General features: G+C 53.5%; 4 protein-coding genes and 1 non-coding gene across 5 annotated transcripts; 3 read left to right on the plus strand and 2 right to left on the minus strand.

The window, feature by feature from the left end:
- Nucleotides 1-121: 121 nt before the first annotated feature.
- TRM12 (S-adenosylmethionine-dependent methyltransferase) lies at nucleotides 122-1,402 on the minus strand (the record flags this gene model as incomplete). Its single annotated transcript, XM_062914365.1, has 1 exon — nucleotides 122-1,402. The coding sequence occupies one exon, from the start codon at nucleotides 1,400-1,402 to the stop codon at nucleotides 122-124; it is 1,281 nt and encodes a 426-aa protein (XP_062762595.1).
- A 367-nt stretch (nucleotides 1,403-1,769) lies between these two features.
- Nucleotides 1,770-1,863, plus strand: QC763_0090260. Its single transcript has one exon. It is a non-coding gene; the product is annotated as a tRNA-Ile (tRNA).
- Nucleotides 1,864-2,198: 335 nt separating this feature from the next.
- Nucleotides 2,199-5,907, minus strand: USO1 (Vesicle-mediated ER to Golgi transport protein). Its single transcript, XM_062914366.1, has 2 exons — nucleotides 2,497-5,907; nucleotides 2,199-2,434 (listed from the first exon to the last, which is right to left on the minus strand). The coding sequence occupies exons 1-2, from the start codon at nucleotides 5,557-5,559 to the stop codon at nucleotides 2,291-2,293; spliced, it is 3,207 nt and encodes a 1,068-aa protein (XP_062762596.1). The 5' UTR covers nucleotides 5,560-5,907; the 3' UTR covers nucleotides 2,199-2,290.
- Nucleotides 5,908-6,115: 208 nt separating this feature from the next.
- On the plus strand, nucleotides 6,116-9,768 carry RAT1 (5'-3' exoribonuclease 2; the record flags this gene model as incomplete). The annotated part of the gene is made up of 5 exons (XM_062914367.1): nucleotides 6,116-6,655; nucleotides 6,707-7,349; nucleotides 7,417-7,481; nucleotides 7,543-9,001; nucleotides 9,060-9,768. Exons 1-5 carry the CDS (start codon nucleotides 6,346-6,348, stop codon nucleotides 9,766-9,768), a joined length of 3,186 nt encoding a protein of 1,061 aa, XP_062762597.1. The 5' UTR covers nucleotides 6,116-6,345.
- A 1,616-nt stretch (nucleotides 9,769-11,384) lies between these two features.
- IRA2 (Ras GTPase activating protein ira2) lies at nucleotides 11,385-19,425 on the plus strand (the record flags this gene model as incomplete). The annotated part of the gene is made up of 4 exons (XM_062914368.1): nucleotides 11,385-11,435; nucleotides 11,545-13,448; nucleotides 13,518-15,921; nucleotides 16,000-19,425. The coding sequence occupies 4 exons, from the start codon at nucleotides 11,385-11,387 to the stop codon at nucleotides 19,423-19,425; spliced, it is 7,785 nt and encodes a 2,594-aa protein (XP_062762598.1).
- Between the last annotated feature and the right edge of the window lie 5,225 nt (nucleotides 19,426-24,650).

Consider the following 24,650-nt stretch of genomic DNA (forward strand, 5'->3'; position numbering starts at 1 on the left):
GCTTTCATGGTTTCTTTTCCTTTTTTTGCTTCTTCTTGAATTTCCCCCGGAATAGCAATGATTAGATGTGTACATAAATCTAGGGCTGGGTGGGGGGAGGAAACTTGCTTGATCCTGTAGACTAGTTTGTAATAGACGAAGAGACGTACACGTCAAAAACGACGTGCCAGACATCCGGGGCGTAAGTCTTGACCATCTCGACGTGTTCAACATTGGCTTTGAGGGTGGCGTCTTGGCTTTCTGAACACCAGCCGTCAAACAACCCCTGGATCTGGGCTTTTCGCGTCTCGATATCCTTGACCCCGACATTCTCATGGAGATGAAGCCAGCCTCCTTCCTGTTTTGACGACGGCGACGGTGCAGCAAACCCTTGCACTAGGATGTCGAACGAGTCCTTCCATACCGGCTCACTAGTGGGCAAGAAACCGCAGTTGACATGCCTCACTTTGGGCTTCTCCTCCTCGCCAAGCTCAGCTATACGACGGGCCGCATGCCGGTTGTCTTCCTGAAAGACGATGATTTGTTCCTCAGCCCCCGCTGTCAGCTGCTTTGTCGGTCTGCCCAGGTCTTCTGGGGTTGTGATGACCCTGACGGTGAATTTGTTGGCCAGGGCACCTCTTCGGAGACCTTCAACGCTCCAGGGGTTGAGCTCCCAGCAGAGGACCTTCAATCCGAGGCGGGCGTAGGAGAAGACAAAGTAGCCGATTCCGGCGTAGAGGTCGATGGCGTAGCCGTTGTTGAGGGTGGCGGGGGGGATGTAGCGGTGGGGGCGGAGGGGGGGGGAGCCGAGGGGGATGGTGGAGTGGAAGGATAGAAGGCGGGCTTTTTCCTTGATGTTGCCGCGGGAGAACATTGTGTGTAAGGGGGCCCAGGTTTGGGTGAGGGAGTTTTGTTTCGTTGAGACCCAGAGGCTGGAGGGGAAGGAGGGGGAGGTAGGGGAGCCGAAGGAGCCATGGAGGGGGTGGAGGCCGGTGGGGGAGCGGAGGATGTTTTCTTCTTGTTGATCGGATTGGAGAAGGGGGATGCCTTCGTTTATGGCGAGGTGGGTGAGGGGTGCTTTTGGTGGGGAGAGTTGATCGAGGATGGATGTCCATAGGTCTTCTTTTTGGGAGGTTGAGAGAGAGGTGAGGAGGGAGGGCCAGGGTTCGGAGGTGAAGCTGCCGCTTGGGAGGAGGACCATGGGTTCGTAAACTACCCAACGTTTTGGAGCCGAGCCTACAAGATTCTGCTGAACTTCTTCGAGTGTTGAGGCCCCTGTGTTTTGCTTGAGCAAATCCAGGAGAGTTGATGGTAGTGAGTTGAGCCAGGGCGTGATGGCCAGTGAGATGGGACTCTCCTTCTTTTTGGGTGGCCGGTCCACGGCTTGCGCCTTGAGATGTTGAGTTATCACTGTGTCTGTCATCTTGAGCTATCCTAGGCCTCAATTATCTGATCAAAGGTTGAAAGGTGACAGAAAGTATGAATTGTGAGCTTGTAAGTCGCAAACACAAGTTCTTATAAGACCTGCTTTTGTGCGCTCGGATCCACTGTTAGGTGATGCCAAGTTTTGTAAGGAAAAAACAGTTGGCTTGACTCACTGCCTTAACATTGACGCTGCAAGGCTTGATCCGCTCAGATTTTTACGTACAATTACCTGAGAATTAGATTTAGAAAGAAAAGACAAGGACTTTGCACGCTGATGAGCCTGTTATCATTGAGCCATCTCGGTTGCTGGCGGCAGAGCCGAGTTTGGGAGTCATTTCCCAGCAACTCCAACATCAATCCCATAAGCCCGATTAGCTCAGCTGGTTAGAGCGTCGTACTAATACTGGAAACAGTATCACAGTAATGCGAAGGTCAACAGTTCAATCCTGTTATTGGGCAACACTCAATTTTTGGCTTCGAATGAACATGTTGTCCTTTCCGCTTTTGCAATCCGCTTGTACTTTTTTGTTTGTTTTGCTGACCCTTATGCTTGTGCAAACCAACTTCCAGCTCGGCAAAGCTGCTCAAGCTAGGTAGAGGCCCCTTTTTAGGGATGCTTTAGTGATTCCATGATGATTACTATGAGCAAGCGTCCAGTCCTAGAAAGCATCCATCGTGAGTGCACAGGACCGCGTCTCTCTCGGTAAGACCGTGAGATCCGACGCAACTTGATGCTGTGAGTAGGTAAGAGCCTCAGAGTGATCGCCTACCGCCGTGAAACTGGGTTCGTCGCCGCTGTTTTAAAATCATGTAGTGTATTTTGAAGTCTTTTGATTGTTGTGACATATCTACAGCCCTACCATGCTTTGACTGGGGGTCGAAGTTCTCACTTCTTCTTGTCCTTCTCCTCCTCCTTCTCCTCCTCCTCGTCTCCATCCTCATCATCGTCATCGTCATCCTCCTCATCCTCCTCTTCATCATCATCGTCCTCATCATCCGATATCGTCTCACCCAGAGCCTTGAGCCGTTCCTACAAAAGCAAATTAGTAACCCCCCCCCCCTCATATTCCACAACCAGCCAAACAAACTCACCTTGTACTTATTAACCTTCTCCTCCAAATCCCCAAAAACCATCAACAAATCATCCAGCTCCCCCTGCGCCGCCTTCCTCTCTTTTTCCTTCTCCTCCACCAACCCCCTAGCCTTCTTCAACTCCTTGTCTTTTTCCGCCCTCTCCTTCTTCCCCCCCTCCTCCACCTCCCTAACCCTCCTTTCCGCCTTTTCCCTCATCTCCCCCTCCTTCTTCAACCTCCCCTCCAGCTCCCCAACTTTCTTCCCCCCCTCCGCCTGCGCCTTCATCAAATCAACCTCAAGCCTACTGATCGTAGCCTTCAAATCAGCCTGCTCCCCCTCCAACCTCCTCTTAACCCTCTCCACCTCCTGCTCAGCCGATTTCCTCCCCGCCTCCAACTCCCGCCTGATCCGCTCAGTCTCCTCCTGCGAAGTTTTGCTAGCAGCAGCGAGCTGACGCTGTAGGTTCTCTTCCGTAGCTTCATGCTCAGCCAATACCCTGCGTATCTCATCCCCATGAGTACGCTGAAGAGCATCATTCGCCGCCTTGAGCCGCGAAATCTCCACCGAGGCTTGCTGGGCGCTCCCCTGCGCGGCCGCGAGTTGCTGTCGTAGGGTAGTAAGTTGCGTCTCGGCTGTGGCGATGGTCTTGTCTTTAACTGCCAACTGCGTGCGGAGGGTGTTGGCTGTTTCAATTGCCCGAGCGAGATCAGCTCTGGCGCGCTGGTGCTCGGATTGTTCAGCTGTGAGTTGTTTCATGACATTTGCTGTTTGGGCCTCCGCCGCCTGAATAGCACGATCTTTCGTTGCCAACTGAGCCCGCAAGGCAGTCAGCGTCTCATTCGTGCGGGCGAGGTCGGTTGACTGAAGTGTTTTGGTTTGGGCGTGGGCGGCCTGTTCCTGGGATAGTTGCTTCGATAACGCCTCCCTGTCAGCAAGAAGATCTCCGAGCTCTGTTTCTTTTTGGGCGATCTCCTCTCGGAGCTCATCGACAAGTTTTCTCGAAACCCCTTCTTCAACCCCGTTGATGATAACCGAAATCTCTGCGTCTGGCTCACGGTCGATAGCGCGGAGGATCCGGCTGTAGTTATCCTTGAAGAACTCGACAAAAGCGTCGTCAAAGAAAACATCCGGTAGCTTCTGGTCCAAGCCAGGCTCTAGTTTTTGCGGCAAGACTTCGTAGTCGCGCATCAGGGGGTGGGAGCGAAGTTTGGACAGTTTGTCGACATATCGATCACGGCCCATGCGTGTCATGATCATCTCCCGCACTGTGGCTCGTGGTACTGGTGAGTCCTTGGTGGAAAACTCGTAGATGACACCGGCAAGCATCGCGCTGAGACCTTGCACAGTGACATCGCCGTGTGGGTTTTCGATGGCTGCTTGAATGAGCCCCTGGAGGTTGGTGAACTCGTCCAGGAAGTCGTTGACGCCCGGATGATCCTCGAATAACCAGCACAAGAGCAGCATGAGATAGCCAACAATGACCCGAGGGTCTTCAGACTTGGCAACACAGCTGAGCAGATGCGCCGCAATAGTCTGGATGCTCGTCACAACCTCTTCTCCATTGGCTTCGTCACCTTCCGTCACGCCCCTGGCCAGTGACTTGGCCTCCGGGTTGTTGCGGAGGAGGTGTAGCATCAACACCGCAGCGAACCAGTATTTGTAGGGGTCTCCAGTAAGAGACTCGGTTTTTGGCTGAAGCAATATGGTCAGGACATTGGTGAGTTGGTCTGCGTTAGCCTGGTGTGCCCGGATCGCATGATCAAGGAAATGCATGCGAACTGGAGCATGCTCGTAGAAGTAGGCTTTGAGGCAGACACAGCCGGCCAACCGTAGATCAAAGGCCTGTAGTGAGTTTACAGCAAGAACAAGATCAAGAAGACCGTCGATAACATAGACTCTTGGAATCCCGCCGTTTGCCTGAGGTCCTTGCCCGTTAGCTGCTGCTAGATCAGCTAATGGTGATGGTACCTGAATGCCGGCAAATACTTCCTGTGCTGGTGCGTGTCCTCTGATCATGTCGGCACATGCTAGTAGAGCTTCAGACTTGATCGATATCTCGGCAACCGGCGAGAAGGCAATTTGGAGGGTTTCCACAAGAATTGGATCTCCCCTGGCACGGCTGGTGCGCCCACTGCGACCTCGCTCTGGCTGCAAAAGGTCACCCAGAAAGGCCTCCTGGTTTTGGGGCGTCACCGAGGCCCCAGGGACAAGGAACAACCGGATAACAGCAAGAAGGGCAAAAACACTCCTGTTTCGCAGCTCCTCAATCCTCGGCGGGAGCTCCTCCAACTCCTGTGGCCCTCCATATGCGTCTTTCAATAGACGGCTGACTTCTGCCAGGTAACCCATATCCCTGAACATGGCCTGATTTGTTGGGTTAAGCCGGAGCAAGTTGGCCATCAAGATCAGACAGTTGACCACCACTTCTGCCCCACCAGCAAGACCGCCTTCTGTCCTGACGATGCCAAATACCCTCCCAAAGACGTTTTCAAAAGCCACGAGGCCTTGAATAACCGTGGATATTGGTGTGAGATCCGTGAGCAGGCCAACCGCAGCGTCCCGGATAGGCTCCCTTTTCTCGTCTAAGGCGGCTACAATCCGGGCAATGCCATCCTCGGCATTCACTATGCACTCCTCGGTCCTCTCTGGGCGTGCTGACAGGACGGCTGCAAGTAGTTGTAACGAATACAACCTCGAGTAAAAGTCGAGTCTCTCCCTGTCCAAAAATCCCAGCAGTAACCCAATGTTCTCATGGCGCATGGTAAACTCATCTGCCACCCACATGGCAATCTCTGGTGAGGCCTCGGGGCTGTCCGGGTCCGGCTCGAAGAGATACAGCAACGTCTCGAGCACCACCTTGACTGTGTCGACATCCTCCCCATCCCGATCCAGACTTCCTATCAGACTTCGTAGAGCACCGGATGCTACCGAGGCGGGGTACTGTTTGGCGAAGCTACGCAGACCAAGGATGGCGGCGCGGCGGTCCTCGAGGAGTGTTGCTGTGCTGAGGCGGCCGCTGAGGATGGGGATGGTCTCGCTCACCGACTGCTTGGCCGGGGCGGTGGTCAACGTCGACAGCATGGTTATGGTGTTTTCTATGGGTGTCGGCGGAGGAAAGGTTGTGGCCTGTTAGCTGCCATGGAGGCTCGTATCTCGAATTCGAACTTGGCTGTCTGCTTCGGAAGACGTGTCTCGGTCTGCTAGAGGGCTGGAATCGAGGGGCGGCACTGGACGAGACAGGCTGGCAGCTGGTCTTCAAAACAAACTGAAAGTGGAAATATAGTCGTCAAGCGGTATAGAGCTTCGTCATGGGATAGTGCTCAAGTTCAAGGCTCAAGGCCTGGTGAAGGGACAGGTGTACCTAATAGCCGGCGGGGAGCTTGGGCTAGGGGACCCTTCTGTGCTGCAGCGGCAACTGGCTTGATGACAGCTGCGGCGTGGGATGTCCACCGCCAAGCTCAAAATAAAGTGGACCTGCAACGCAAAAGGTCTGGGCCAATGCAGGTACAGTGCGCGCCTCACTGTAGCTTTCTAGTTATCTGGCTGCGGCTCACAGTGTAAACAACCTCAATCAGCTAAACGCACACTGTAATTGGCCATCCTCAATTTTCTGCAACCACAGCGACAAGGCCAAAAAGGTACACGGCCTTCTTTCTCTACTCTTCACCACCCAAATCCTACAACAACGACGGGGATTTGACCCATCAACCACGACTATTCCACACACAGCTGGAAGTCGCCAATCAACTCCCGACAAGGCAATTGACACGCGACGCTGATGCAATTAGGTGCGCTTGTCCCTGAATCGCAACAAACAAACTGCCTAGCCTGTCCGGGCTGAAATTTGTACTCGAACACCGCGTCAAGATGGGTATTCCCGCCGCCTTCAGGTGGCTTTCCACCAAATATCCCAAGATCATCTCCCCGGTGATCGAGGACACTCCGATTACCATGGAAGATGGTGCCGTCATCCCGGTTGACACCACCAAGCCGAACCCGAACGGCGAGGAGTTTGACAACTTGTACCTCGACATGAACGGTATCGTCCATCCCTGCTCTCACCCCGAGGACAGGCCCGCGCCCAAGGATGAGGAGGAGATGATGGTTGAAATCTTCAAGTACACGGACCGTGTTGTGAACATGGTGCGGCCGCGCAAGCTTTTGATGATCGCTGTCGGTATGTCGAACCCTTCCCTTGATTATCAGAGGTAAAAGCTAACTCGATCAGATGGTGTCGCCCCCAGAGCCAAGATGAACCAGCAGCGATCCCGTCGTTTCCGCGCCGCCCGAGATGCCAAAGAGAAAGAGGAGGACAAGGAGAAGCTGCTCAAGATGCTCCATAAAGACAAGAAGGGCACCGTGCAGGTCCAGCCCGTCGAGGAGGTTGTTCAAAAGGCATTCGATTCCAATTCAATTACTCCTGGCACACCTTTCATGGACATCCTCGCAGCTTCTTTGCGTTACTGGTGCTCGTATAAGCTTAACACAGATCCTGCGTGGGCCAAAATCAAGGTCATCATCTCGGATGCCACCATTCCTGGCGAGGGTGAGCATAAGATCATGGAGTATGTTCGATCGCAGCGCAACTCGCCAGGCCACGACCCCAATACTCGCCATGTCATCTATGGCCTTGATGCTGATTTGATCATGTTGGGTCTTGCCACTCATGAGCCTCATTTCCGCGTTCTCCGTGAAGATGTTTTTGCCCAGGACGCCAGACCTAGATTATGCAAGCTCTGCGGCCAAAAGGGACATGATGCCGCGAACTGCCGGGGAGAGGCCAAGGAAAAGGAGGGCGAATTTGGCGAAAAGGACAGGGCTGCCCCTCTGAAGCCTTTTATTTGGCTCCACGTCAACATTTTCCGCGAATAGTACGTCAACAGGCCGTGATATGTCTTCAACCAAGTCTGAACCGATATACTGACACACGTCCAACAGCCTCGCGGTGGAACTAAACGTTCCCGGCCTTCCGTTTGCTTTTGACCTCGAGCGCGCTATTGACGGTGAGTGGTACCCCGGAAAACATACTATCTAAGTCCCACCCTTTGCTGACCAAATGACCAGACTGGGTGTTCATGTGCTTCTTCGTCGGAAACGATTTCCTCCCTCACCTGCCTGCTTTAGAAATCCGAGAGAATGGTATCGATACGCTCGTCGCCATTTGGAAGGACAACCTACCTTCTATGGGCGGTTACTTGACCAAAGATGGTCATGTCGACCTTGAGCGGGCCCAGCTTATCATGGCTGGCCTTGCCAAGCAAGAAGATGCCATTTTCCGGAGAAGAAAAGAGACCGAAGACCGGAGAGAGGCTGGTTTCAAGAGGCGGAAGCTTCAGCAAGAAAAGCAGCAGCAACGTAATGGCCAGGGGCAGCAGGACTCGCCATCATACCGCAAGCGGGGGCAACCGCCGCCGGAGACCTTTGCTGCAGCGAGCATGAACTTGATATCTGTGTCTAACATTCAGAAGCCGGCTGCGCATAGTATCACGCATGATATGGTGGTGAACCGCCAGGCGGTTGATCAGGCCAATGTGGCCAACAAGAGCGCTGCCAGTGTCCTCAAGAGCCAGATACAGAGCCTTATGAACAAGCCCAAGGAAGAGGTCCCAGCCCCCGCCGCCGAGGAAGCCAAGGAGCCCGCTGCGGAAGAGGCTCAACCAAAGTCACCCCCGTCTGCTCTCGGCAAGCGCAAGGCCGAGCTCATCACCGAAGTTGATGCCAACAGTCCCGCTGCGAGCTCGGGTGCTGAGACTCCAGCCTCGGGCGAAGAGGAAGCCGTCGACACGGTCAGGCTCTGGGAAGAGGGCTACGCCGACCGGTACTATGAGCAAAAGTTCAAGGTCGACCCCAAGGACATTGAGTTCAGGCACAAGGTTGCGCGCGCCTATGTGGAGGGTCTCGCCTGGGTGCTGATGTACTACTTCCAGGGCTGCCCGTCTTGGGAATGGTTCTACCCTTACCATTACGCGCCCTTTGCGGCGGATTTTGTCGACCTGGGCAAGATGACGATCAACTTTGACAAGGGGAGGATATCCCGTCCGTTTGAGCAGCTGATGAGTGTGCTTCCTGCCGCGTCGAGACATGCCATCCCTGAGGTCTTTCATGATCTCATGACCAATGAGGATAGCGAGATTATCGACTTTTACCCGGAGGAGTTTGACATCGATTTGAACGGGAAGAAGATGTCGTGGCAGGGGATTGCGTTGTTGCCGTTTATTGAGATGCCGCGGTTGCTGAAGGCGATGGAGCCGAAGCAGAAGCTGCTGAGTGAGGAGGATAGGGCGAGGAATGAGCCCGGGAAGGAGGTGTTGATTATTTCGGACGCGCACCCGGTTTACGATGATATTACGCAGAAGTTTTACAGCAAGAAGCCGGTGGGGGATAAGGTGGAGATTGATAGTGCGTTAAGCGAGGGGTTGTCGGGGAAGATTGAGAAGATTGAGGGGTATGTGCCTCATGGGGAGCTGAGGTATCCTTTGGAAAGGCATACGTTTCCGGATGTGGACTTTGATCGGACGTTGAGGTATGTTGTTGTATCGATTGATATATGTGTGTGGCCATGGCTGACAGTGTTTTTTTAGTGTTCACTATGAACTCCCCTCCAGCTCTCACATCCACAAATCGATACTCCTCCGCGGCGTGAAGCTACCTCCTCCCGTTCTCGACAGGAGCGACATTGAGATTCTCAAGGGCAAGGGCCGCAACTCTGGACGGGGCTATGGTGGTGTGCCCTTTCATGGAAATAGTGGTGGCGGCAGAGGCGGGCGTATCAACTATGGTCCTGGAGGGAACAACCGTGGCGGCGGCGGTGGTGGTGGGTATAACAATCACTACCGCGGCAACAGCAATAACAACAACCAGTCTCAGGGGTATGGGAATGGGTATGGTAATGGGGGTGGATATGGTGGTGGGCAACAACAGTTCCCTCCTGTTCCTCCTCCGGGCTGGCAGCCGCCGGTCCCTCCTGGGTTTCCCGGGTTTGGGCAGGGTGGTCCGCCGCCGGCGCCGCCGGGGTATGTGCCGCCTTATCAGCAGGGGTATCACCAACCGCCGCCGCCGAACAGGTATGCCATGCCGCCGGTGCCGCCGCCGGGGGCTTATGGTGGCGGTGGTGGGTATGGGGGACAGGGTCAAGGGGGTTATCAGCAGGGTCGGCAGCATGATCAGTATCGGCCTCAGGGACAGCATGATATGTATCGGCCTCCTCAGGGAGGACAAGACAGGAGACGGGATGGGGGACGGGGTGGTGGGGGTGGTGGTTATAGGGATAATAGGGATTATCGAAGGTAAAGGGGGAAGGTGCTGTGTTATGAGCAGATGAGTGGGAGTTGGCAGTTGGCAGTTGGTGTTGTATAACTTGTGTGTGGGTAGGGCTATGATTTGTATCGTGGTGATTGTTTGGTGTGCTATACGGTTTGATCACATGCATGCAAACACATTGTGGGACATTTCATCATGGGTGATAAAGGAGTTATGCTCTTGTAGTAGCTTGTGGATAAAATTTGAACAACTATTGCATTACGACGTCAGTGGAGATTTGATAATTTCTAGAGAATTATAACTAGCGGGTTTCATTAGTCTTGTTTGATTTGGTGTTTTGGGATACCGGCATATTTGCTATTTCGGGGGGTTGGATGAAATAGGAAAGCAATTCATGCTGTACAGAATATTGTTTTTCTCGAGGCATCGATCGTCAATCGAACAAAGGAATTGATGATCTGCGTGGAGGCTTGGGATAGTGAAATCGAAGCCCCTCACTTGCCGTGTGGTGAGAATAAAGAAAATGGCATGGGCATGGGATGGGTGCTGGATGGGCAATGTAACATTTTTGATGTTGTGGTGGTGGTGGAGGTGGTGGTGGTGGTCACAGTGGGAACGGTGAGCGGACAAGCGCGGGAAGAAGGACGGCAGAGAGGAGTGTCCGGGGCGGTGAGCATGGGGGGGCTAGAGATGATGAAACAGCACGCAAACAACCTGGCAAACCCACCACCCTCATGCTGCGTGCCCCGGCATTGTTCAAAGGTGCGAATCTGGCGATCTAGTTCGTGGGAAAGGAGAGAAGAGAGACTCGAAATCGGTGGACTGGCCCCCTAGGCACTTGAAGATTGTTGCTGATTTTTGTTAGGGGGTCCCCGCTTACCTAGGTACGGTAGGTCCCTCCCCGCCCGTATCGGCCACCTACTCTCCTAACCCTCCCCCATACACTACCTACTATTATCTCCTCCACTCCATCCCGTGCTCCAAGCGTGCCGCAATCCAGCGTGTGTCCCATCCTGCGTTTCCGGCCGACTACCCACCCACCCCCCAAGTTTCGGTTCGTTCGTGTGTGCCTGTCCTTTCAAGTCGGTGGGTGTGTGTGTGTGGGTGCCTGGCCTGGTTGTTGCTTTTGCATTAGCTAGCCTTACGGGTGGTTTTTTTTATTACTTTTTTTCTTCCTTTGCATTGGCCCTCTTTTAGTGACGAGAAAAAGCAAAGCAAAAGGCATAGCTACTATCAGACACAGACGCCGACGACAAAGGACCAGAGAAAAGAGAGAAAGGAGGTACGGATATACCGCCGTCTTGCTTGCATCTTTAGCTGCCCGCCGCATGATCGGTGCGACGACGACGACGACGACCGACACCACCCACACCCACCACCACCACCACCCGTGAATGCTTCCAATTTGACTGCAACGATTGCAAAACACGGCGCGGTTCGGATTGTGGAAGGGAGGAGAAGGATAATTATATCTTTTGGACTTGATTTCACGGCGTCCATCCTCAACCAAAGCCTCGGCGATAGCTCCCAACCACCAGCAGCAGCTTCGCGAACCCCCAACGCAAACAAAAAACAGCTTGCAAAGAGGAGGACCTCCCCCTAATCATGAGAAGAAGGCGGAACGGACCTACTAGAATCGACGCACAATGAATGGTGACGCCCTGGTGGGCAGCCTGGTGGAGAGGCTGAGCTCAAGGGTAAGGTGTTTTTGATGGACATGATGAAGGAGAAAGAGTGCTTTGCTTTTTTTTTTTTTTCCTCGAGAGAGATTCTGGAAGCTAATTGCTTTTCTCGGACGACACACAGCTCCCCCACCGTACCGGCTCGCCTACCTCTGATTTCGCTCAAGACGAAGTTGTCTTGAAGACGCGCTCGACACTCGTCAACCTCAGCGCCCTCGGGTCCATCGCGCTCGTTCTCGACGCCCTCCTGACCGTGCTCAAGGAGCAGGCCCAGCCCTTTCGAGCTCTTCTATCTCACCCGCCGCATATAATACTTTCCGAGCTCTACATCCTCGAGCTCATCGCCGACTGCTGCGCCAGCCACTGGTACGGCTCCCAGAATGGCCCGATTACCAGCAGCAGCGATGGATCAAGGTCGGGGACATCCTCCCCTACCTTGGCTGGCGAGGGCCCCTTGTCCCCTGCTCAGAGAGCCACCTTTTACCCGCCCGAGTCTCTGAACGAGAGCCTTCTAGCTCGCGTGTTTGAGGCGATCAAGGTGCTTTTTGAGCCCATACCCGAGAATTATATCCTCCCAGCCAAGACCATCCTCGACGACACCTCGGCCAAGCATATCACTTTGCCCACCCCCGAAGAACCAACTCGAACACCACTCTCCACCCCATCGAGCGAACCCCCCGAGACGAGCCGGTTGCTGGGGGCTCAAGCAGCCGCGATAGAAGCCCACATCAAGCTCATCGTGGAATACGTCACGGCTTCGAGCTGGCCCAAAGCATTTGAATACTTCCGCAACGTCATCTACGCCGTCCGAGCCAATGCGCCACCCCAGGGCACCCCCATCCCCAACGCCGCCGCCGCCGAAGAGGAACGCTCCGCCTTGATTATGCTCAGGCTTGTTTCGTTCTTTTGGGTCGACGCCCAGAAGCTGAGTCTTGTTATTCAAGAGTTTTGTTCCAGCTTTTTGCACTTTAGAAAGTCGTTTCAGAACACGGTCGCGGTGGTGACGCCGCTGTTGATTACAAGGTGGTTGGACAGGTACCCGGAGGAGTTTATTGCTATCCATTCGATACAGAAGCGGAGGGAGAACGCGCCGGATACGCTGTTTGACATGACGCAGACAGTGGTGGATAACGGGCGGAGGAGGGCGGTGCTGTATCCGATGCAGATGACGTTGCTGTTTTTGCTGCCGGACGTGTTTGAAGTGGCGAGCAACATGCGCGAGGCCAAGTCGGGGGGTATGGCGAAGAAGGTGCAGTTTTTGGAGGGGTTGAGGAAGGCGTTACGAAATCGGAATGAGCAGGCTGCTTATTGTTTGGTGCTGTTGCTGCGAGCGGCGAGGCATTTTGACGCGGAGAGTGACAGTGCCTTGGTTTCGTACGCGATGGATGTGCAGGATGAGGTGAGGGATGCGGTTTTTAGGCGGTTTCCTCCGGGGAGCGGTGAGGGAGGGGGGATGTTTGAGCAGGATGTCATGACGGCGGCGTTTGTCTCGTTGAGTCACTTGAACTTTGAGAGCTGTGTCGACTCGTTGGCTTTGGCGTGTCTGGCGCCGAGTGCGCCGCACAGCTTCAAGATTACGGTTATACAGGCTTGTGCGTACTTTGCGAGGCTGGAGGAGAGGGGGAGGTACCAGCCGCTGTTCTCGGCGGCGAGCGCATTTATTCAGGGGCAGCTGCATACCATGAGTGAGCTGCTGCATGAGGGGTATATCGAGGATCAGGTTGGGCAGAGGAAGGTGTTGGAGAGTGGGGGGATGGTGAGCATGGTGAGCAATGTGTTGAACTTTTTGGATGCGAGCCCGATGACGCTTTTTGAGGGGCCGCCGACCGAGAAGAGTGAGAGGGATCATTTTTATGAAGAAAATTTGGAGGCGTTGATTAGCTGTATTATTGCGAGCGATGAGGGGATCAGGAGGTTGGCGACGGGGGTGGCGAAACGGTTGTTTGGGGATGAGAAGTTTATGATGACTGTGAGGGCGAGTAAGGGGATTAGTTCGACGGGGTTCAAGACGAACTTTTGGAGATTGACGTGAGTTTTCCTGATGTGACCGAGGGAGGGAGTGGAAGGATGGATTGGAAAATGCTGACAGGGTTATAGGTCGCTCATATTGATCTTGATATGTGATAGGGCGAGGTGGCCGAGCACGGCGGATGGGCTGAGGGCTGTTCAGGGGTATTTGGAGTCGAGGCTGCATTTGTTGACTTCGATTCCGGAGTTGGGTAAGATCTCCGAGGATGTTCCCGAGAGGACGGCTGCTTCGACAAAGTTGGAGACGTTGTTTTTGCTGTCGCTTTGCTCGGCGGATATCGAAATCTGCCAGATCGTGACGTCGTGTATAGGAACGTTTCTCGAGGAGTGCAGGCTTATCGACACGACTCCTGCGACGGCCAAATCATCACTTACGCTTTTGCGCAACGGAGAGGTGTTTGGTGAGATTTCGTCGAGGGATTTCAGGTTCACTGGGCTGGTTGCGTTCCAAAAGAGAATTAGGTCCCTCCTGAGGCGTATGCAATACCCCAGTGCCGGTATTCTGGATGCCTGGGAGCTGGTCTTTGAAAGATGGCTTCATTTGTCCAAGGATCTGTCTCTAATGGCAGTCGAGGGCGGACAAGAGAGAATGGTTGCTGAGTGGCGAAATTACTCGGGCTTCTTGGCCTCGCTGGGTGGTATTTGCACGGCCGAGCAGGCCATCAATCATGAAGAGCCTTCCATTAGTGGGCTACGATGGATCGACAGGTTGTCTTCTGTGAATCATGAGGAGCCGCTTTTGAGTCAGTACCTGAAGCTGAGCGTTCAGCTTCTGGCATGCGCCAACGTCAGAATTCGTGAGACCATCAGGGAGGTCTTGTCAACCGAGGTCCCGCCTTCGCTGTATCAGCCCCTTTTCAAGGCATTGGAGACGCAGCTTGATGTCCTCTTCACTGGGGCCATGGAGCCCAGTGTCAAGGGGCAAGACAACGACATTATCTTTGCAGAGCAGTCCTCTTCTCTGCTGAAGGCACTGGTGGAAAGGCTTGATACACCAACCGACCTCGGCGCGGCATCCTCTCTGCATCTCGGTGCTCTTTCCCTCAACTTTGCCAAGTTTCTGGACGGCGTCCCTGACACTCCTTCCTGCTTGCGGGTGAAGATCAAGATCTGTCAGCTCTGCGAAGCTGTCACAAAACGAAAAGAGCATCTCAATCTGCGTGATGATGTCCGCAACCGCAATCAGCTGCTCGAGTACATCTTTAGCTGGATCGCCCGGCCACGCTCACCACGTGGTGACAACACCGGCTACGGCAGCAACAGCAGTCGTGAGAACGAGATGGTGCGTGTCCAGCGGGACCTCGACAGGGCCTGCCTCAGAGCTTTGGCTGAACTCACTTACCGTCTTCCTCTTCAACCAGGCGATGGTCAAACAGATGCTGGCACGAGTGAGCTCAAGTCACAGATGTTCCACCAGTACTTCAACCGCTTCCTCTCGCTGCTCAACATGGACTCGGCCAGCTCGGTCGAGTTTGGCAGCACTCACCGCGGTCATCAGTTCACCAAAGATGCTGATGTAGCCACGCCTGCTGATCTTGCTATTTCAATCTTGTCGAACCTTCTCAGTGCCAACATCGATGTGGGACTGAAGCATTCGCTGAGCATAGGGTACCACGAGAATGTGGAGATCAGGACGGCGTTCCTCAAGGTGCTTCATAATATCCTGGTGCAGGGTACCGAGTTCAACAACCTCAGCGATGCGGCCGTGAGCGAAAAGTACGATGAGCTGATTGAGCTGTTGATCAACGACACCAGCTTGGCTACGGCGATGAGCGCCGTCTGCCCAAGTCACGACATGGACGAGCTAACCATTTCGTTATTGAACATCTTTGAGACGAGGGGGCTCACCTTTGTGTTACTCGAGGCTCTCATAAAACAAGAGGTCGACGACACGGAGAGCGAGCCTGAATTGCTTCGGAGAACGTCGGTGGCAAGCAAGATGCTGTCCATCTACGCCAAGTGGAAGGGCGTTGGGTATCTCAAGGGCACGCTGCAGAATGTGGTCGAACGGTTGATGCTGACGTCCAGGGACCTGAACCTGGAGCTTGACCCGACGAGGGTGACGAGTCCGGAGGAGCTGCAGACAAACGCGGAGCACCTGCAGATTGTGGCCAAGGTGTTTATCGACAACATCTGCGCTTCGACGGACAGCATGCCGGCGACGTTTCGAAAGATTTGCAACATCATCTCCACGACGGTGGTGCAAAAGTTTCCGGACTCAAAGTACACAGCCGTGGGGGCGTTTATCTTTTTGAGGTTCTTTTGCCCGGCCATTGTGGCGCCCGAGGCCGAGGGGTTGGTGTCGACGCCGCCGTCGAAGGAGATGAGGAGGGGGTTGTTGCTGATCGCGAAGGTGGTGCAGAACTTGGCGAACAATGTGCTCTTTGGGGTCAAGGAGCCGTACATGTTTCCGCTTATTGAGTTTTTGACGAATAATATCTATCGGGTGACGACGTTTCTGAGGGAGATTTCGGTGGGTTTTTTTTTTTTTTTTTTTTTTTTTTGGACATGAGAGATGAGGAAGAGGTTTTTGCTGACAAGATGATATCAGGCTCCTATGAGTAATTTCGAGAATCCACCCAGTGGCGAGTCGTTCGACTTTGGTAGCTGTGTTGGACTGCACAGGTTTCTCTATGAACATTGGGACCAGGTTCGGTTGAGGCTCAAGGCGCAGGAAAGACGAGAGCTGGTGAGGTCGCCTTCAGGAACGACACGCACTCGGTCACCTGTTTTGGAGCCGCTGAGGAATTTGATTATGAATCACTTGGGCCCGACGCCGCTGGCGGTTACTTGGAACAGGCCACAGATCTCGGCAAACAGCCCACCGGCGTATTCCAGGTTCCAGGACTTTATGCTTCGCAATGCTTTCCGTAGCACGGAATCTTTCCTTACCGCGAGGGCAGTCTATGATGGTGGTGAGAGCAAGGATGGGCTGTCTATCATTTGCATTATTCTCAGGAACATTGATGCCGAGTCGATTGATTACGACACGCTGATCTACTGCTACCTCAAGATTGCCAGCAGGCTGTGGCATCGTCCGTTTGGCCTGCTGATCGATGCCACCTGTTACAATGGGCAGACGGAACCGAGGGACGAGCTGTTCCAAAAGCTCGAACAGCTGACGCCGACCGAGCTGTCAAAGCAGCTGGCACGGATCTACATTTACAACATGAACAGCGCCTGCAAGAAGTGCTTCCGCCGCGTTCTGAGGATATCAACCCGGAACGAGACCAGCGTCTTCAGCCCCAACAACGTCGAGTACCACCTCATCGGCAGCTTGCAGGACCTGCAGGCGCACTTCCACCTCAGCCAGCTGCACCTCCCCAAGGAGACCATCAGTGTGGTGACTGACACGCGATACGTCTTTCAGCCCATCACTAGGCTGTCCAAGTCCAAGGGCAAGATTGACGTGGTCATCAAGGTGGGCAGCCAGTTTGTTCAGGTGACCACCACCAAAAAGCAAGACGTCCCCGGGTTCCGCCTCAACACGACTGTTAATGACATTTTCCGGTTGGGCGACGTGGACGAGGCGCCGACTTCGATCCAGACGGAGGACGACTCTGCTTTTGGGCTGCGGGCGGACAACGGCAAGATTGTCATGTACTTTACCAGTCCCAAAAAGGCGGATGTGCTGCAGGCGATCAGGGCTGCCAAGGCTAAATATGGGAAAGATACGAGAGCTCTCAAGTCGTTTGATCGGTTGATTCGACCGCAGGATGTGCCTGGGACGTTGCTCAACCTGGCGTTGACGAACCTGTCGAGCGGGGATCCGAGGCTGAGGCTGGCGTCGTATAACCTTTTGAGTGCGCTGTGCAAGGCTTTCAAGTTTAGCGCCGCGTCGATGCTGATGAGCGGGAAGGACATCTCCATCCCGCCTGACCCGTCGAGGTTTATTGTCGGCATCAGCAAGAAGCTCGCCCAGGCGGAGCCGCAGCTGACGTCGGATTTTCTGAATGAGTTCTTTGTCGGGTGGGACAGCTTTTCGGATGAGCAGAAGCCTCTTAGTTTGGAGTACATGGCTCCCTGGATTCCTAGCCTGCGGACGTCACTCTTAGCGAGTGAAAGTGAGAGTGATAAGGGGAGGGAGAAGATTGCGGCGCTGTTCCGGAAGCTGATTGATATTACGCTTAATGATCCGACGCTGATGAATACACTGGGGCATTCGGTGTGGCCGGTTATCCAAAGGGATGAGGTGCTGCTGGACATTTTGCTTGATGAGATCATCAAGACGGCGCTGAGCATTGGGTTCATGGATGAGCAGACGGAGGTGTTGGCTTCGGTGGCGAGTCAGATTGGGACGATCACCCTCAGGGCGAGGTTCATCTCGCGGTTGAGGAAGGCGTTGAATCGGACTTCGCTCAGGCCGACGAGGTCGTTGCCGGATAATGCGGTTTGGAACGAGATTTGCGTCTTGCTTCAGTTTTGCAAGGCGTTGGCGTTTGACAGCGGGGTGCAGGCGCAGATGTACCTGGCCGAGATTTTTCACATTGTGACGATGCTGGCCAATACTGGCATGTCGGATGTGAGGGTGACGGTGCATCAACTGTTGACCAACACGCTGCATTCGGCGTGCACGCACTTTGAGCTGGACGAGGCGAGGCAGGGGAAGATGAGGGCAACGTTGGAGATGTTGTCGGACAGCAAGAGCGAGATCTTTGTGAATTCGGTCATGTCGTTGAGGGATGGGGCGTCGATCTCGACTAATCAGGAGGCGGGGAGCACGCTGGGCGCGACGGAGAGCCTGGCGGCGATATTGTTTGAGACTTGCTCGGTTGCGGCGCCGTCGGTGGATTTGGCGAACGCGTGGAGATCGAGGTGGATGAGTTTGGTTGCTAGCACGGCTTTTCAGAACAATCCGGCTATTCAGCCACGCGCTTTTACCGTCATGGGCTGTCTCGCGAGGGAAGAGGTTGATGATGATTTGCTTTATCAAGTCCTCGTCGCGCTGAGGAACAGCGTGGGCAGGTTTGGTGATGACACGAGCAGCGACATGCTCGTTGCCATTGTCACCTCCCTCTCCAAAATGATGGCCAAGCTCCCCTCTGCGTCACGATATGGTCTGCAGCTCTTCTGGCTGGCCATGTCCCTCTTGCGACTCGTCCCACCAAACCTGTTCAATTGCACTGCCATGTTCCTCGAGTCGGTCCTCACCAACATCAGCACTTCGGGTGACATGCGAGGAGAGAAGATGGTGCCCTATCTTCTCCAGGGTAGGGTCCAACTGGAAGAAGCGGCCCTCCACCTCGACGAGGCGTACGGCATTCACTTCAACGCGGAAAACTTTCACTTTGCAGCCTGTGCCTGTCTTGTTCGGGGCCTCACAGACGCATTCACGAGGACAACAGCATTGAGAGTGCTGTCCACCTTTCTAGAAATGACAACCTGGAACGACCCGGCCCCACCACGAGGTAATCCTTTGTCCTCGTCCTTTTCAACCGACCGATCCATCCGCGACCTGGCCGGGTCCCCTTACATGGCCCTCATGCTCGCCCGAACGGTATCGATTGATGAATTACGAGAAAATCTCTGGTCGGTAGGCATCAACCCATCTGGTTTGTCGGATTTGGTATCACTCCGCTCAGCTCAGGACCTTGTCCTCCTCAAGGATAAAGATTTGCTTCTCAACACGGCCATCGAGCTGGTCGATTTTCAGTATCTGGACGATGCGGTGCAGTACCGGAGTCTGCAGTGGCTGAACGAGGTTACGAGGGAGAGGCCGGGGGTGATGGGGCATTTGTTTGGGCATGTGGGGTGGTTGCTGGATGATATTTTTAAGCACTGCCAGAGTTCGACGACGTTGGAGGCCGCGCATGTGCTGCTGCAGACGGGGTTGAGGTTTAGCACGCAGGAGCAGAGGCCGGATTTGGGGGAGACGTTGGAGGGGATGGGGTTTGGGGGGTTGTGGAGGAGCTGCGGGAGTAGTTTTGGGGGTGGGGGAGGGGTTGGATTTGGAGGGGGGGGGATGGGAGGGGGATGATGGGGGGGGGAGAGAAGGTGTTTTGGGTTGACGGAGAGGTTGATTGAGGTGAGTTTTTGCCGCTGATTTGTCTGAGAGGAGAGTGAAGCTAACAAAGGGGTAGTTGATCATTATCTAATGGGCCGGCTCATGATTGGGGGGGGAGGGGGGGCAATATTGGTGCGGGTAGTTGTTGCGGTTAGGGGAGGGTTTGGGTTGAGGGGTGTTGCATTTAATGAGGTTTCGTGGAGATGCATACAGTTGTTTGTGTGTGCTTTTTTTGTCAAATCTTTTGAAGAGGCTTGGTTTGGATCTGTCTGTGTTGGTGTTGGTGTAAGGGGAGTGGTTGCACAGTGTGTTGTTGTTGTTGTTGTTGTTGTTGTTGTTGTTGCTGCTGTTGTTCCTGTTGTTGTTGTTATTGTTGTTCATTGGCGATTTTTGGGAAAGCATATGGTGATTATTTCTTTTTTTTTCTGTACATGCATTGTTTTTGGACGAGGGGGATAAGGGGGTTGGTTGGTTGGTTGATTGAAATGAGCGATATGAGAGATATGGAAGAAGAGGGGGTGGAAAAGGAGGGTTTAAACGAGATACCTTGCCTATAATGAGAATAAAATGTTGAAGGGTCCAAGTGTGGTATCATGTTTCCAACTAACTACGGGGGAAGTTGCTGCTTTGGAAACATCATTGGCGTGAATCGGTTAGCTTTGCTATGGATAGGTATCATGCCCCCATTACCGAGCTGTTTGTTTTGTTTACATCCACATCTGTTCCCCTTGTCTTTGGGGCCCAGTTGTTTCATCCGTATAGAACAAACCTCGGGGTTTATTACCGGTATGATCACCGGAAAGAAACATCCCTACAAACATTACCAGCTAGTTTACTTCACTGCCCTTTTCTCGCGAGAGTATCATCAACACCCCGCTACCGACCTACCAAACGTGTGATCACCTCTCGTTTTACTCTCATTTTCGTTTCCAACTCGGCCTCTCCCCTCCGACCCATCGACCTGGGGGTGGGCGTGTCCGCAAAAGGTGTCAACCAATATGATCAGCCGTATTTTGAGGTCAGCAGAAATCCGACCCACCCAACCCGGGGAGCCGACGGGTCGGGTCCGCCTGCGGCACCGATGGGTAAGGGTTTGTTGTTTTTGGGTCAGACGGTCTGTCAACTCAGATACCTACCTATTGAGTCCGGCGGTGGTAAGAAATTGGCTGCGAGAAAAAAGAGAAAAAGAAAAATAAGCGTGCTGCGCCCCTGGGTGTCTGAGGTGATGATTGACGATCTAGATATGCAATGGGATTGTTGTACGGGCATACGGCACACCCGTGTGGCATGTTGGGTAGCTAGGTGGGTTGCTTGCAGCGGCGCAGCTGGGGGGAGGTAGTGTATACTTTTGGTTCTGGCAGGTACAACGTAGTATTTTCAAGCCAGGCTGCTGCCATGTTACACGAGTTTGGGATGTCAACAACCCCCCCCGCCCTTGAAAATTCTGCTGTTGAGATGCGGTGCTTGGATGGCATGGCATGGCAGGTTACGAATACGTTGGATAAGCAGGAAGGGACTGTCGTCAAAAGTGGATGCGATCTTTCAAGTCGGGACGGTCGGTCTACTGATCCGGCATGGTCTACGCGAGTGCGCCCGGATGAAAATACACTAGATCCCGGAACACGACTAGCCCTCAATACAGGATACGGGACACCAAGAAAGTCCAGATTCCAAAATGTCTGAATTTGTCGGTCCTATTATTTCGTATAGCCGGGAAAAAAAAGCGCGGCCAGACGCGGCCGGAGATGCGGAGGTTTTCGGGTTCAAGGAATCAACAGGCCTATTTTCGTATCTCTGGGGAGGTGTTGTTGCTGAGTGTGCTCGACCAAACATGATTCCAAAGTGCAAAATCCCACGCTATGTGATCCGGAGGCTCAAAATCATTCCATTGCCCACACAGGAATAAGTAATTACCAATCACACAAACAACCATGCTTGTGTCGTCGTCGATACCGGGTTTCTGGCGACCATCCCCCCGGAGCAAAGGCCGAGCACCGAACAAGAGAAAATGAAAAAAACCGTCCAACCAAACCACTTCGGCGTCTCCCGAAGGTCAAAACCCGCATTCCATGTCCCATTACGGAAAGGTGCAGGCACAGACACCCTTTTTTAGCAAGCGCCGTCATGTCTTGCATTAGCTCCCCCCAACTCCCATGTGGTGCAACCCTCCCACTTGCTATCTGGAAAATCTAGAAGCCACCCACCCTTGCCACAAGATAATCGAGACACCAAAGTAGGTTAACAAGTCTTGAAGGATAGTCCATATGCCTTTAAAGATAGTCCATAGGTCTTTAAAGATAGTTAATAGCCCTTGAAAGATAGTTTAAAGGCCTTTGAAGATAGTTAAGAGGCCTTGAAAGATCGTTCAAAGGCCTATTAACTTGCTTTTGAGGTATAGTTCATAGTATAATATGGGTTTAACGTACTTTAGTGTCTCAACTATTTTGTGGCAAGGGTGCCTTACAATGTCGCAGTGAAAAGAAAAGGAGCGAAAATTCTTTCCACTGCCCCCCCCCCCCTTTTTTTTTCTTCCGCATCGGTAATGCAGGTGGTGATCGAGAGGAAGACAAAAATCTCCGCGGGATATCAATTCGGTCGGTCTGTACATTTGGCCAAGTGTGTGGCTTGTATATTCTTCCCTCCGAAGCATCTAGCCCGTATCTCCGAGAAAAGAGCGAACCAGCGAGAGCAGCAAAAATGTACTTGTACCTGTCTGTGTGTCTAAAAAAAAAGAGTCAAGGCGCAAAAAAGAGGATGCAGGAAGCAGCTGGCCAGATCCGAAGATATTTGTCAGAGGTTTGTCCAAACGTCATCCTGACAGAACTGACCAGGCTGTTCTCGAGACATTTTGATAGCTTTCATGTATTGTAAGTGAGGCGGCTGGTGTCCTGTGCTAGTAGTGCATTAGAACTCGTATCAATATAACAACGGCGCAATTCGTCGTGCAGGACAGCTAGCTGGTCCCAAGCTGACGGTTCAGTCCAGCGGCACACGTTCCGCTACCGGGGCCGGCACGGCAGATGGGTAGACGGGGCTCCTGGTTGGTTTGTGGGGGTTCGATAGAGGCGAAACGCACTGGTTGACATATCTTGACTACCTGGCCGAACCGACTCGGAGAGGCAAATTCTCACAGACATAAAAAGTGCGCACAGCTCTCGCTCGACTCGCCTACCACACTTCCTCCCTCCTCCTCCTGAGAGTATGCGCCGGGCATGGTGTGGGCGAGAGGTGAGAATGTGTGTCGCGTGTGCTTGCTGGGATCGAAAGAGGTCCAAGGATCTGGGAACGAGTGGGGAACGTGTCCGGGGCGGCCGACAAGAAAAAAGACTGAGATCTGCATCTGGTGGTGGGGCCCCTCGGCTTGGCATCAAACGTTTGGAGGGCGGCCTCTGTCGCTGATTGGCCAGACCCGCTCAACGGAGAGACTTGGCTTCACGGGCCACAGACGAAGAGAGGTGTTGCGTTGGTCCAGTCCAGGAAATCGAAAGATGTCGCTCTTGATTGGCGTGAGGTCTGTAACGATCTAGGCTGGGATCTGGCAATCTGACATGCGCAAAAGTGTGTGTTCGAGCCCTCGAGAAGCCAGGGGTTCACGGGGTTCCAGAACGCCAGCAACAAAGGAACCAGAGCAATCCACAGCTGAACTTTCTGATCCTCCACGCTTTCCGCATGTGGACTCTTTGATCAAATTCAACCTGCTGTCCCACACACGTGGGGTCTGACACAAGCCCAAAGCTGCTGTTGTGCTGTTTATGGTCCACGTCGCGCGCTCGACAACACAGCATGGTCCCAGGGGGGTACTTTGGTAGAATGAGGTGAATTAAGGCCCGTTGGGCTCTCGTGTACCCGTACTCGATGCCATAGTCGGATAAGCCATGCTGGACAAGAACAGCTGGGCAGGACTCGTACTACCCTCTCCCCTCCTTCCCCTCTTCTTCTTTTTCTTGTCAATCAGTTACGTGCCACATGACGAGGTTTTGGAAGAGAGGGGGAAAAAAAGGCTATGCCCTACGTTGCGCGCACCTGACTTGACCGAAAACCGGAGAGCTTCCGAGTCGTCCTTGTCCACGATTGCACACCTGTGCAAAAAGGTGGTCTTTCAAGAAGAGGGCTGTATACGCAACCTTCTTGTCCTGCCTTGACTTTTGACTACGTAGACCCTTCCCCGTCGGCTGTGCAATGGTGAGGCTTGATACTGATTCATCGTTCTTGGCAAAGAGGTGCTAGCTCCGAAAAACCCTAGGTCTGAGAGCGGCTCGGCGTCGATCGCTCTCGAGCTCCGCTATTATCCCCGCAGTTTGAGCGAGGCGCCTGGGGTCAAGTTCAGGAACCCTCGGCATCTCTTTTCTTTGACAGTCGATGTGATGGCTTGGAGAGCGATGGAAGAAAAAATATTCCATCGGGCGCAGCAAATGCAGGTCGAAGAGACTTTTTCCGGATCGGCTAATCGGATAGAGGCAATCCCAGCATTCGTTTCTTTGATCAAGGAGAGAACATGGGTCATGGGTTTGTCAAGGTAGATGGTGGGGTGGATCGGGGAACCGCACCCCCCACCCGAAGCAACGTCCCCAGCGGTTGTGATCCAGTTGCTAAACTCCGACGCCGCAATCCAGACATCTGGCAGGCTTTCAAGTCATCGAGTAAGCAGCCTTGAGCGACTTCGGATTAGACTCTCCCGTGAAAGGATGAGAGAAACAAGTGTCCTCGTATGGTCCGGAAACCGGGAACCCAGTGAAGAGTCTGGGTTGTGTTCACATGCATCTGACTCATTACCCGAAATGGAAGCCACGATATACACAGTCCTCCCGTCTGCAACGCTCTCGCTGTTCCTGTTTCGCAGTCACCTATAGGTAGTCATGTGATGCATCCCAAGCGAACCACGAACACATGACATGTAAGTGCTTAGGTGGTGCTTATGCAACTTTATGTAGAATAGAGTAAAAGTTCTGCTCATATCCGCAGACACGTGCCGAGAGATTGGTCGGGACAAGAATACTGTAAACAGCAAGTGTAGCAGATCTCAAAGCCACTTAAACGGCCTCCCGGTATATTTGATGGGTATCCGTAGGTAGACGAAGCTTTGCGTTACAGTACAAGCCACACTGCAACCGCGTGTTTAGTGAACGCCACAGGAGACGTCTCCGCGGGCCAACGAGAAGCCGCGCAAAGCAAGACATCAACGTTGATCATTGCGACCC

The sequence above is a fragment of the Podospora pseudopauciseta genome, chromosome 6 (genome assembly GCF_035222475.1).
Source record: "Podospora pseudopauciseta strain CBS 411.78 chromosome 6, whole genome shotgun sequence".
Classification (NCBI taxonomy): domain Eukaryota; kingdom Fungi; phylum Ascomycota; class Sordariomycetes; order Sordariales; family Podosporaceae; genus Podospora; species Podospora pseudopauciseta.